At 42.0% G+C, this 13306-nt stretch overlaps 1 protein-coding gene across 1 annotated transcript in view; it reads right to left on the minus strand.

Moving 5' to 3' along the window:
• Positions 1-12554, minus strand: part of fgf10a (fibroblast growth factor 10a) — a 17564-nt gene extending 5010 nt beyond the window's left edge. The window contains exon 1 of the mRNA XM_014339907.2: positions 10982-12554. Coding sequence (XP_014195393.2) covers positions 10982-11417 — 436 coding nt within the window. The 5' untranslated portion in view covers positions 11418-12554. The remainder of the gene's footprint in view (positions 1-10981) is intronic.
• Between the last annotated feature and the right edge of the window lie 752 nt (positions 12555-13306).

The raw sequence follows: 13306 nt of genomic DNA on the forward strand, positions 1-13306 counted from the left end.
CCCCCTCTGCTGTTTCCCTCCCTGTGTCCCTTGGATTTCAGCCCAACATCTTTATGAATTATGTTTTAAGTGCAAAGGGGGAGTTTTATGATCTGGCACTGAAAGCAAAAAAAGAAGGGAAAAAAAGCACAAAGTTTACTTAATTTAAAAGGCATGGTCATTTGCTGCTATCAACATTATTTAAAGAACTACCAAAGGCAAACACGTGTGTGTAACAGGGCAACATTTCAACTTTCATAAGAGCGAGCCAAAATGGTCTCTGCTTGTCAAGCTGTAACTGACAGAGCTGGAAGTTCAAATAAACACAGCCCAGCCGTCTAACAAGGAAGAAACTGTTCATTAACGACTCCATAATGACCTTAACGATATTTAATTATCAGTTTTTTATTTTTTTTAAAGCCAAATCTGAGCTCACGAGAGCAGGTTTCGTGCATTTTAAGCCATAATGATTGCTATTCATAGTAGCGGTTTGGATCGTAACTGATTGAGATTTTTGGTGTAATCGATTGTTATACTTGTTGTTACAATGATCTACGCAGTCTCTCTGACTTACAGGCAAGAGAATTTCTCAACCAGATTTCTATTTAAATTTGGCACCAATTTCAACCGGATTTACAAAGCAAAAGAAAAACGCTAGTGGACCGGCTATAAATCAGCCACCAACCGACTGATGATAAAGGTGCTATGACATAATTAGAACAGGAACGAGCAAAGAATTAATTCAAAGCTTAATTTAGCTTTTGCATTATTTCACATACAGGTCAGCAGTCACACCGAGCTTGTCTGTTTGCCAGTTAAGCGAAAACTGTAATAATGTACTGACGTCACAGGATAAAGTCACTGGATGTATGACGGTGTTTACTTTTTAAGGCAAAATACTTTTGAAATCAACCAATTTAAAAATCAACCAATTTAAAAACAACTTCTTTGCAGAGAGACCTATGAAACCTGAACTCTGCTAAATACTTAGTACTTATATGTTAATACTTACTTACTGACTAAGCAGCACAACAGGACTCTTGCATTACAAAGTCAACATTCCAGTGAGCAGTGTAACCAAGTGCAATAAAACTCAGCTGTTTTATTTTATAATTGTACTGAATTATATCATAGTCATGTGTGTTAATTATGCAGGAACCACCAGGACTGCTACAAATTTCATTGTAATTTGTTCAACAGATGTGAAAATAAATGTACTCTAATGTAAAGATTAAGCATCAGCCTGGGATGTACACTCTTCTATGATCATTCTAGCTCATGCAAATCAGCACAGTCACACAAATATTAAAAAGACACACTCTCACACAGGAGCGCGCACATTCGCAGACCTCACACCGACCCCTGTTAGGCCCCTTTCTGGAAACGTGGTCAGTTAGACTCCAGCTGATCCCAAAGGTTAGAGGAGGTTGTGAAAATGTTTCCACTGTTTATCCAGGGGCTTTTTGAAGATTATACTGCAGTTGTTCACATTGTGACCTCGACACGGTGACCAGCTGTGAGCGGGTCTACTGCGTGTCTACAGCTCGGAGAGGTCTTGCTCCTCGTTGTGAAATATCATCACTTGCGGAGCAGTTTGTGTCGTGAACTCCACTCCGCGAGCAGAGTGAAAACGGTTTTTGTTCTTTTATTCTGCGTCCAGTGCTCTGCTATGAACCTCTGACTTCACTATTTTTATTTCAGCAGTGACTGATTTCTCTCACCCTTTTTGAGATAAATGTGACATCCAAGAAACAAAATTCTCATGAAGACAAAAAGGACCCTATTATGTATTTCTCTTAAAAAAAATTTAATAGGAACCTTTCATGCGTTGAGGTCTAAACAGTAAGATCATTTTTCTCTTTGAAACAAGCAGCATAGTGACTGACGACATTTCATATTCACAGTGACATGAGAGTTTATATCCAGGCAACCACCAAAGACTCCAAAGCAAAGAAAATCCAGTGGGAACACATGCAAAGGAATAGAAGAATTCAACAAGGGGGGAAATGGACCACCAAATCAGATACGAATTGCTCTATCTGGTCACATAAATAGAGAAAATGTCTTTTTAATTTGTCTCGGCCTTTGAGGCCACAGTTTTATCAGGATTAAACAATTTTGTTAGCGTTATTTATTTCTCGGAGTTTGAGCGGACTATTTGCGTTTCTTTATGAAGTCCAAAAGAGAACAAACATCTCTCGGTTGTGCAGATTGCTTGGTGAGAGCTTGTGGAGATGTTGGGCTTGAACAGAAACTGCTGCATGCTGTGTATTTTGGGGAGCACTGAGGTATTTGTTTAGACTGATGTGGCTGACAGCAGTATCTTCTTGTGCTAAGTGGCCACATCAAAGCACGCCTAGCTGATGGATTACATGAAAGAGGGAACAGAGGGCTGTTTCTGATTTCCAATATGGCCAGAATTTTTCTACAAATACAAGTTTTTTTTGTAAATTGATTTCTTTTCATATTGTGTTCTGCACATATTTGATTTGCTGTGTAAAAATCTTATTAAATAAATTGTGTTTGGCCTTTGTGAATTACATTTAATGTGTTTTTTCTCAGTTCATTTCATTTTCTTTTTAGCCCGCACTCACCATATTAGCTTACTCTTGCCCGGGCAATGGTTTTATATCCTTTCCTGACTGATGCACTCACATCAAAATACAGAAATGAGCAAAACTGCACGCTGTTAAACCTTCATCTGATGTCATTGGCCTTGGGGTGATCGCGTGGGAGAAAAAAAATTAGAAAGCCAACAGTCTAGGCGAGAGATAACATGAAATTTGCAATCACTTGCAATCACTCACACTTAAGAGCAGCCAGGAGGAATTTGCAGTGGTGTTAACCGGGATTTGATTGAGTGGAGAAACACCTGAGAAATTGTGATTCCTTAAACGCGGTTTACTTTGTAACATGATAGAGCGCGCGTGCTGCCAGCTTCTGTCAAAAACCATTCACAAGCCTGACACAGCAGGAGTCGTGTTTTCAGGCAGAGTGCTGTGATGGTCGTCTGCATTTCACACATTTTTCATTTACAGTTCAGCTGTCAGTGCGGTGTTGCCCAACTGTTGTGGCTAGAGTTGTTGCTGAGGGACTCTTAGCTTTTAGAGATCTTCTTATATTACACCACAAGTATTACCCACAATATCGTTCAGCTTGTCACATCCTCTCTCTGCTTTGCTCTGTGTTGTGTTTGTTTGCACATGTATTAATTTTGTACGCATTCAACACGCACACACTTAACACACACAGAGTAATGAGCCGGCATTCCTGACGGCTCAGTTCAAACAGCCAGACTGTCCAGATGCCTCTCTGGTCTCAACTCACAGCACTACCTTTGATGACTCCATTAAGAGGCTCAATTTTATGCAGTGTGTGTGTGTGTGCAGCAGGGTTAGGGGTGAGGTGTGCGTGCATGTGTGTTTGGTTGGGGGCTTCTCCTAAAGCACGTGGTGTCTATATGGCAGCAGCCCTGGATGTTATCTGTCACAGATGCTATTCTCCATCTCCCACTGCTTTACTGGCCATGAATTCAGCCTGTTCACAGGCACCAAAATGACACTTTGTGCATTCGGCTTCATCTGGACATTTTACAGCAGCGCTGCAGGTAGAAAGAGTCTTGTAAAAAATACACTATAAGGCAGTTGTGGCATTTTACAATTTCTCAAAGAAGTTTTCAGAGGAAAGGAAACAAAATTTGCTTCACAGCTTCAAATCTAAAACCCGATGATGTTCAAGGAGATACTGCATGACAAACAAAAGCCCCAAATCCTCATCTAACCCAAAACCTGGCACTAATTAACTCATTTTTTTCTGTCAATTAATCACTCACATGTCTAACAGTTTTACCTCTGTTCTGCTACAAGAGGTCACATGTAATGGCTCAATCATACAAAATAGGACAATAAGCTCCTTAAAGCTTTGAAAAATTTAATTGTCTTGTGATTCCACTGAATTTGTTTACATTCAGTCACCAATTCCAGTTTGTTGCTGTAATCATTTTCATTTGCAAGGCGATTGCATTGGTTTCCTGATAGGAAGCAACCTCTGTCTAAACAGTGGCGATCCAACTCAGAGTGATTGCAAAGACTGGCAGGGTTGCAAGTAATTACCACGTCGCAACAAGTTTGAGTCATTCTGCAACAATGAACACAACTCCTCTGTTACGTGTCTTTGTGCAGGAGGGGACTCGAGTCAACTGGTTGGCAACTGGTTGTATTCTGGTTATATTCCTATATAAATACAAGATTGCTGAGCACCTGTGTCATTTTACAGTTAAATCCTTGTCCTGCAGCAACTGCATACGTCACTATTTGTGGCGGGATTTCAGAATTTATGTTTCAGATACATGAGGTTCTAACTGGACTCTGAATGAAAGAAGTTAATCTGAATTTCTGTGTATGGAGACGACAGCAGATTGGAAACAAACAGTAACAGATTGGCAGCAATTTTTGATTTTGATTTCATAACAGTTCAACAGTACCACACATGGCATAGTAGAATTGTCAACTTGACTTAATTGATATAATTGCAAACTGATGGCAGGCTGATTCAGACGGACTTATGTTCCAAAGGTGCTTTGAAGACCCCGAATAATTGTGTTGTGTTGTTTTTACTAATATGACTGTTTGTGACTGAATTGATTCTGGGTTATCTTATAAAAAGAAATAATAATTTTCCTGCAGTTTTTGGCCATTTGTACAATTTTATGATATTAAGCTCTCAGCATGAGTTTGTTGCTCTTACTTTTCTCCATAAATGGCATTAGCAACTTTTCTATTGTTGTGATTTGTTATTTAAACAACAATAAACTGTTTGCTGCTACAGCATCACTGAGATGACTTCTCAGATGCTGTCAGTTCTTCCATGTTAATAATATGAAACTCTGCATGCTGGTAAAACTTAATGACCCATGGATACTTCCAAAACTTCTACCTAATCATTAAATAAGTCCGCCTGCATCGCAGACTATCATTAGTTCAGCGTTTTTGTAAACCTTTTGTCAAATGCATGAAAATAAATAATTCACCCCGAAGCTTTTTATAGAAGTACAGAAGTATGAAAGGTTATCAGAGAATCTCCTCCTGCTTTTCTCTCTCCCAGTCTCAAGTATATGTCAGAGTATTCTTCAGCAATCGTCCACAAAATATACACAATGAAAAAGGTTTTGCGGATAGTAATGGACTCTCGATGTTTGGCCCTCTCTTCACTGAGCTGGAGTGCTCCAAAGGAGCGGAAGATCTTACAAAAACATAATTTGTTGCTGAAAGACTTTTGTTTAAGGTGGTGCCCAACTGGGTTTGCGGCGGGACTGCCTCGGTCTGCCTTCGGAAATCTGGCTCTTCCATCTTGTTGTAGCTGACACATTAATCGACAGGGGAGCAAATTTATGGGAAGATATCAAGTGGTGATGACAGGAAGTGTGTAAATAGTGATGGAAGACAGATCCTGTCATTGTCCTCAGCGACTTTTTGCAAAAAAAAAAGAAAAAAAGTTAAACAAAGACAGCACTGAAGTAAAAGGGCCATCTTAACGAGAAAATTATAATAAAAGTGGAGGTGTTACTGTCAGTATGCATGCGTTTCTATTCCTGAGGCATCCAAACATCAGTGAATGCGTTAAAGGACACTTGTAGGCTTATCCCTGTGTATGAGAGACCCCTGAAGAGTTTGCACGAAAGACTCAAACATATAACTCTTAAATTACGACAGGTTTTAAATTCTCTAAATCAGTGGGTCTCAAAAGAGGGACCTGGAGCTCCCGGGGGGGGGGCGGGGTATTCTGCACCAAGGAGTCTAAATATTTTACTATAAGCTATTTGGGACATGTATCCTATTAAAGACACCCACTGTGGACATTACTGTTACCCACATTATCTCTGAGCAAACACAAACTCTGATATGACTGTGTCACATAAAACTGCTCTGAAAGGAACCCTTTGCTGTTGCTGTGGTGTGGCTTGGATTATTAGCCAGCTAGCTGGCAAGCTTAAAGGAGTATTAGAGCGAGTTTCCATCATCAAGTGACGATAAAAGGCTAAATGAGCTAAATTGATAAAATATGCAGATGGTTACATTCAGCTTGATTTTTTTGATGACAGCAACAGAGAACTAAAATGCGTCATGTGTCTCCAGGTGCTGGCACATGATGCCAGGCCGCAAAGCAAGCACTGAGCGCGCAGATTGAAATACTTCTTTCAGTTACTATGAAACAGGTCTGAAGCCTTTAAGGTGAAAGGTTTTAGAATACAAACAGCTCTAATTGCATCTGAGAGTATGAATGGTAGTAAGGATATGCTTAATGAAGATTATCAGGGGGCCTTGGAAATGTCTCGCCCTTGTAAGAGATCCCAAAACGTTTATTTTATGGCCTCGCTTGCTCCGCAGATTAGAGTAAAATGAGTCATAATTCAAAAGTGACATGATTTGATCCAGACTCCCGCTGCAACAACATCACAGGGAAGATGTGCAGTATGAAACCAAAATAATTTATCGCAGTTACACACCCACAGGAAGACTCTAACTAATTTCACTGATTACCACGAATGGTTTTTCCATTATTTTTGTGTATAGCCAATCAGGGGCACCCTTAATGGCATCCTGCATGTAAACAACATGAAAGTTGTAGCTGAATTAAAGGTCAGAAAGAGGAAGGTGTGTTTATTGTATGTTTTCAGAGTACAGCCGAATGTAATTGTTGATGTTGGCTCTTAAGAGCACCCGTTTAGTTTTTCCTGAACGAGCTCCTTCAGTGATGTTTGCGTGCCCGTTTTATTTACAGCCGTTAGGGAGAAGAGTCCATGCAGAGTAACTTTAAATGAAAACCAATGCTGACACTAACCTCTGGTACTTCCAGTACCTCCTCATAACTCTCTTTTATGGGCCACACTGTTACCTTTTCCCATGAGAACCCTAAATACGCTCATCGAGCATCCCATCGAAGGCAGCAACATAGAGGCGACCAAAAGTAGAAGAGCAGAAGACGGGGACTGATGTCAGGACTTGTTACTTTTGTTTTTGGCTCTCACCTTGCTGAGTCATTCAAGCTTTATGGATGCAAAGTACAGAGATGAAGATGTGCATGTGGTTTTAAATATGTGCACATTTATTCCACAGCAACAATCTGCAATGTTGCATTTCTAATTGCATTTTTTTTTCTTTACAATACACAGTGCAGCCTACAGCGCTTTGATGGAGTTTCAATAGTCTAGTTTTGCTAAAGTGTAGTAAAATATATTTGAACATTTTCCTGTATTTTCTAAAATTGCCCTAAAATAATTCTAAAAGTTAAAGAGGACTCTGGATCCCAACGGCTAAACAAAGTTACTTTGGCTGAAAGAAGATTTTAGCTTTGGCACCGACTCCACAACATACACAAAAATAATATTTGGATACAAATGCATCATTCCAAATACAATGCTGTCTCTTGCAGACTTGTTAATATAAAATTTGGCTCTTTGAGTTGCAAAAAATCTGGCATTTGCAGAGTACAACCAAAAGTGATACAATACTTGTAGTGCTGACCTTTCCATTAGCAGTGCTTCCTGACTTAGGTCAATAGGTAGAGGTCAAACAATAGGGGGCAGACCCGTGTAATTATCCAGGACAGGGAAATCCTGGTCTAAATCAGAATGATGTCCAGAGAATTAAGAGTCTAAAATTGTGGTTTGCTTGATTCTCCCATGACAGCTCAGTGATTAATGCATGATAAATGTTTGAAGTGTGTGTGTGTGGCAGCTTTTACAATGAGAATCAAACCTCCAACTGCTGTCACCTTGGCACCGTTTAGTAGTAACTGAGCTACTCACAAGCGCAAGTCTGCAGTCCAACTGCAAGCGCACGTCCATTTATTACACTGTGTTATTCGTTTGTTTGTAAACAAGATGTGACAGTCTGTGGACAAAATGGAGGGAAGGAAACAAGGACAGTCTTGTTTCTTACAGTCAGCGTGAGGATGGATGCTAATCACATGGCAGCCCCAAAAGATTTCCAAACTGAGACCAGAACCTCTCATTTCAAAAGGCCTTATGAGGTGAGATGGATAGATGGGCGTTTAGAACAAAACACATCAGAACGCACGATTCGCTAAAGCCTGAGTGATGTGCCGGCCTCGGCTCTGACAAGATCATTAGAAAGGTTTGGAGGAGAGCAGCGACCCCGGACCAGCAGCTAAAACTTCTTTGTCACCTCTGACACTGTCTAATGACACTCATTTGCAATCTGACTTCCTGAACATTAGCAGACGATTAGACTACGATAACCACTGCAATTAACCTCCGCGGTAGTTTTTCAATCTAATGCTTTCCTGAAGAACTGTCGCATCGGGTAGTCCCACACCTGAGTTTACACTCTGGAGAAACTTGAGTGCACTGTTTCTGTGCAGTTGTATTATATAAGATGCTGCATATAGAGAAAGTTTGCGACATTATTTCACATAGGCCATATGTTTCTAATAGCCAGAAACCAGCATCAGAGAAGTAATCTGTCTAAAAGTCTGTGTTTAGCTTCAAAAGTATACCAGTGTAAATGAGCAATGTTATAATCTGAAGTATAAAAATAAACAAAAAGTGTGTTCAAAACTTGTGCACAAACACACCAGAGCAGTTTTGAGTAGGACCAGTCATACGCTGTCTAGTATGTGAAAAACCACATCCATGATCACCATTAGGGGAACGGAATTGAAATATATTCTGTTTGGTTTAGTTTGAAGGGTACAATTTGTTCTTTGCTTATTTCAGAGTGCATAAAAAATGTCAGTAAGTGGGAGTGTTAGCATAAGCATAAACGCTGCTCTGCTCGCGAGCCTGTACGCAGTCATGCTATATGAGCACAAGCACCTGGACGTGGAGTATAGTTTGATGCTGGGCAGACACACGCATTATTTAATCACCAAACTTTCAGTCTGAAGCATGTCGAACATCTGCACTTACCATCAGGTGGATACAGATTGATGAAATGCTTTTTCTAAATATGCCGCCAAGACAAAATATGGCCTGAAAGGTTTAGCCTTCACGACCGAGTTCCCATATTAAGATTCGCTTTTCTCCCTGGAAGGTTCTTACCTATTTCCTAAAACAATCAAGTGGCAAGAGCTGCTGAAATTGATGGATTGTGCCTCTAATGCCATGACCTGATGCCATTATAGTTAGTGACACGTTGCAGCCTAATGGCTGAGCTCTTTCTGTGCATGTGAGTAAAAAAAAGTGTACATGTGTGTGTGTGTGTGTGTGTGTCAAAGAGGACTGCAGGCGAGGGGAGGGAGGAAGAGACGCTAATTGAAATTCCTTCAGCCATGTCTGGCAGAGCCTTGGTGTCTGAGTGGCACACACACGCACACATATTCACACTGGCCCTAATAAAAGTGGGCTTTGCCATATGGAGGCCATGTGCAAGACTGGCCTCTCTGTGCTCAAGCGTGTGTCTGCATCTGAGTGTGTGTGTGTGCACATGTACTCAGCAGGCGAGCTTTGTACAGCACCAGAGCGTCGAGTACAGATGCATGCAACCCTATGACATGTGTATGAAGGTGTGCGAGTGATAAAGACCAGTTTAGAACAAGTACACAGACACTTGACATCATACATTTAGAAGAAAACTATTCAGTAATGCAGCGAACGCCTGTTTTCTAATAATAAAGATATTAGCTTGAGTTTTGGACATCACCCATCTAATTCAGTGAACTGGCAGGCAGACTGTGGGCAGGTAAATGTGGGAGCAATGTTCTGTTCTCACTCAACAACTACTGTCAGTATGTCCTTAGGCCATGCAGTTATTCTGTGCTGCTCACAGGCCAAAAGACTGTGGCAGACTTGGAGAACTTCCAGATGTGTTCAACTAGAAGATAAAGCCGCACACTACAAAATGATAACAGCTGATTTTCTGTTCTGAATCAGTCATAACTGATTATGATGAGCCTTGCAAGTCGTTAAAACTATTTAGATTTGCTGCAGTACAGATCTGATGCTTTGGTGAGATTTGTGTGATACCATCTGGCTATTTAGCATTTTTTTTAGAAACCAAAAATAATTTGTTTTTATTTTGGGGGGCAGGGCGTTTTTCCTGCTGTACCTGTGGATTTTGAACTCATCCTTGCATTTGTACTATTTTCCTTCAGAAACCTAAGGTGCTTTTAATATACTGGCGGAGTTTCTGAGTTCCCAGCAGCAGAGGAACTGTGAGTGTGAAAGAGAAACTGTGTGAATGTGAGGCTGAGTGATGCTGACAAATAAGCATGTGTGCTCAGTGACCCTTCTCAGGATAAATAAAGGTTAAAATCATATTTCCCTGCCCGCAAAATGCACAACCAGGAAAACAAAAAAAGGGGGAGCAGGAAGCGTTTGGTTATTACTTTATATCTGAGTCAGTACAACCTCATAGTTAGCATATGCCCAACACTATTATAGCAAGAGCACAATAGCAGCAAGGAATAAGAGTACTTGTCATTCTCCCCTGGGGTTTGGTAATAGCTGTGTTTTAGATATTTCCTCAAACAGGAAGAACTTTCTCTGGGCAATTTCTAATTGGTTCCAGTGGATCATCGTTTTTTTTTTTTTATCTGCCCGGTTTACTTTTTTTTTCTTCTCCTCTCCTGCTCTTCTACTGTCATGCTTTTCTTTCCCAAACTCTTTGTAGTCAGGCAATATGCCTGCCTCTGCACATGGTGAAAAGGCTGCAGGCACGCAGCTCTGTTACTTGTTCTATTGCCCAGCTACCTGTCTGGAAGTGCATGGGTGCTCACAGAACGGAAACAAGGAAACATCAGTGGCCACAGATAAACATGTGAGATGAAGTGGAGGACAAGCAGTGCTGCATTTGCCACAGTTGTGCCACTGACAGATACTAAGGTTGCGTTTGGCTCTCTTTAAAAAGTCTAAAAAGAAAGATCTCATATCAGGATCTTGAATATGAAATTGATTTCTGACTTTCATAAACTGCTGTGTGTGTGGTTAAAAGCTGTTTTCACCAGAAAGGATCAGCTGACACATTAAAGGCAGATGACTTACTGTATGGATCGTCCTTGTTTCCGGTGCCGTTAACCTTTCCCTCCTCGCCAATGCGAAGGTAGAATTTCTGGGAGGAGAACAGTTTCCGCCAGCGCACGTCCCCTTGTAGATGCTTGTAGCTGCTTCGCACGTGCCGGCCAACGACCGTCGCAGACGACGATGACACATTGGTCGCCCTTGGCAACCTTGCAGAGGATGCGTGAAGCGGTGTGGGTGATGAGGAGGGTGGTGGGTATGAGATGAGGAAGTGAGGAGAAGTCCCTGCTGGTGCATTGCGGCCGTGTTCGGACGAAGCGGACAGCGGGGAGGATGAGGACGGTCCGAGCAGGAGAAGCAAGAGCAGCAAGGTGAGGGAGAGGTGTGAAGGAGGTCTACGGCAGGGGCAGGAGGAGAACCAGGCGGCCGGTGCACCTTGTGTCACTGTCCATCTACACATGGTAGTGGAGCTGGGAGAGCTGTGGATGTGCTCAGGGGCTGGGGCATGCTGAGCTGGTGCAGGGAAAGGGAATGAGAGTGGGAGAAACTCCCCCCAACTAAACCTCCTCTGTTTGGGAAACCCCAGCCTCACTGGGACTGTAGGTGTTAAAACCTGTAGAACAGCTGGGATGAAGATGGTGCGACTTGCTGTGGCAGATGTAGGTTGATCAGGAATATAAACGTTGATGTAGCGGGGGGTAATGGTGAAGCCCGCAGCGCTGTGGCTGACGCCGCTGTAGTCCCCCGGTGCTGTTTATTCCTCACAATCGTCACAGGAATGTGTCAACAACCATAACTCAGATCACCTCACAATGAGAACTACTAGGCGCGCTCCTCGGGGACCTCTCGCCTCCTCCTCCTACCTCTCCTCCTGACACTGCCACTCTCTGCTCCTGGTTTCTCAAAATCACTCAAAATCCCATTTTAAAGTTCACATCCAAAGACAAAAACACACATCATCAGTTCATTCACACAAACACACACACACGAACACACGCGTCCCAGACGATTTATCCCCCCTCAGTCCTGGTTGGAGGAGAAGCAGGTTAGGAAAAAAAGATGGCAAAGTGCTTAGTAAAAAAAAATAATAATAAAATAAATAAATAAAACAAGCAAGAAAAAAATAAAATAAAAATGCTGTTTCTTATGAAGTGTCCAGGCCACCAAAAAAAGGAAAAAAAGAAGGCGTCACAGAATCCAGACTTTCTTCTTTTCTTTCTTTGTTTCTCTTGTTTTGTCTGAGCTGGTTTGAAGTTACTTGAGTGTGTATCTGACCCCCGCGAGCTCTCGTCTTTCTCCCCTCTCTTGTAGTGCGTCTGTCAGTGGGCTGAGCTCCCTGTCTGTCCTCTGTCCTTGCCTCTCAGAGTCTGAATGCTGGAGCGGTGCGTTGCCTCTCTTCTTTCCTCCCGTGTGTGGCTCCCTCTCCTTTGGCCCCCTCCCTCTTTCCGTTGCCTCTCCCTCTCTCTCCTATCTGTCTATCAGTGGTTCGCTGGTTATTTGGAGTTTGTCTGAGGTGACTGAATCTTGTCTTTTCTTTCACCTTATTTATCTGCTGTAGTTCCCCAGATGTCATCTCTTAGTGTAATTGGACGTCTATTAAAACCACTCGGCTTTGAAGGGCTGTGTGCATTTATGTGTTTGTGCGGGAGAGGGGAGCAGGGGGTGGGGTGTTCTGTTCCACCCTGTTTTCGCCTTCCCTCCCTCTCCCCCATTTCTCTTTCTCCTCCCCTTCCCAGACCACTAGCTGAGCGGAGCAGGTCAGAAAGAAGGAAAGAGAGCCGTTCATCTCTCCCTCTCCCAGGTTTTTGGGAGTGTCATCCATCTTTCTGATCTTACTTTCCTCTTGATTAGAGGCACTTTTTTTTTAATTTACCAAACCGTCTGAAATACTAAACGCTGGCCAAACTTCACTCCAGGTTTGCCTGAAAAGAGCCGTCAAATCTGTTTAACAATTCATTGATGTATTTCTGACTGACTTGAAGCCAAATAATGACATCCGTGTCTTCTTTTAAATCGGCTGAAAAACTTGTGATAAACAGCTAATTTTCCCTTATTGCATCTTCTTACTGGCACTTAAAAACTCTCCTCCCTCTATGACACATGATTTCCTGACAGTGTCACAGACTTTCTCTTTCTGATTTAAAAATGCAAAAAATAGTTATGAAATGAGTCATCGTTCCTCAGCTGTTTTGACTAGCATTTAGCAATTTCTCAGCCTCAGTCACTTAAGCCCCTGAACCTTCTGAACACCTCTCTGTGTTTGGGTGATCGCTGTACCTGACGTGTGTTGCTGCATTTCACCTTTCAAGAATCTAGGTCTGCTGTCTGGCTTCAGCACTGTTTAATTTC

This window comes from Haplochromis burtoni, unplaced genomic scaffold (assembly GCF_018398535.1).
Source record: "Haplochromis burtoni strain Fernald_Lab_line unplaced genomic scaffold, NCSU_Asbu1 Contig_325, whole genome shotgun sequence".
Classification (NCBI taxonomy): domain Eukaryota; kingdom Metazoa; phylum Chordata; class Actinopteri; order Cichliformes; family Cichlidae; genus Haplochromis; species Haplochromis burtoni.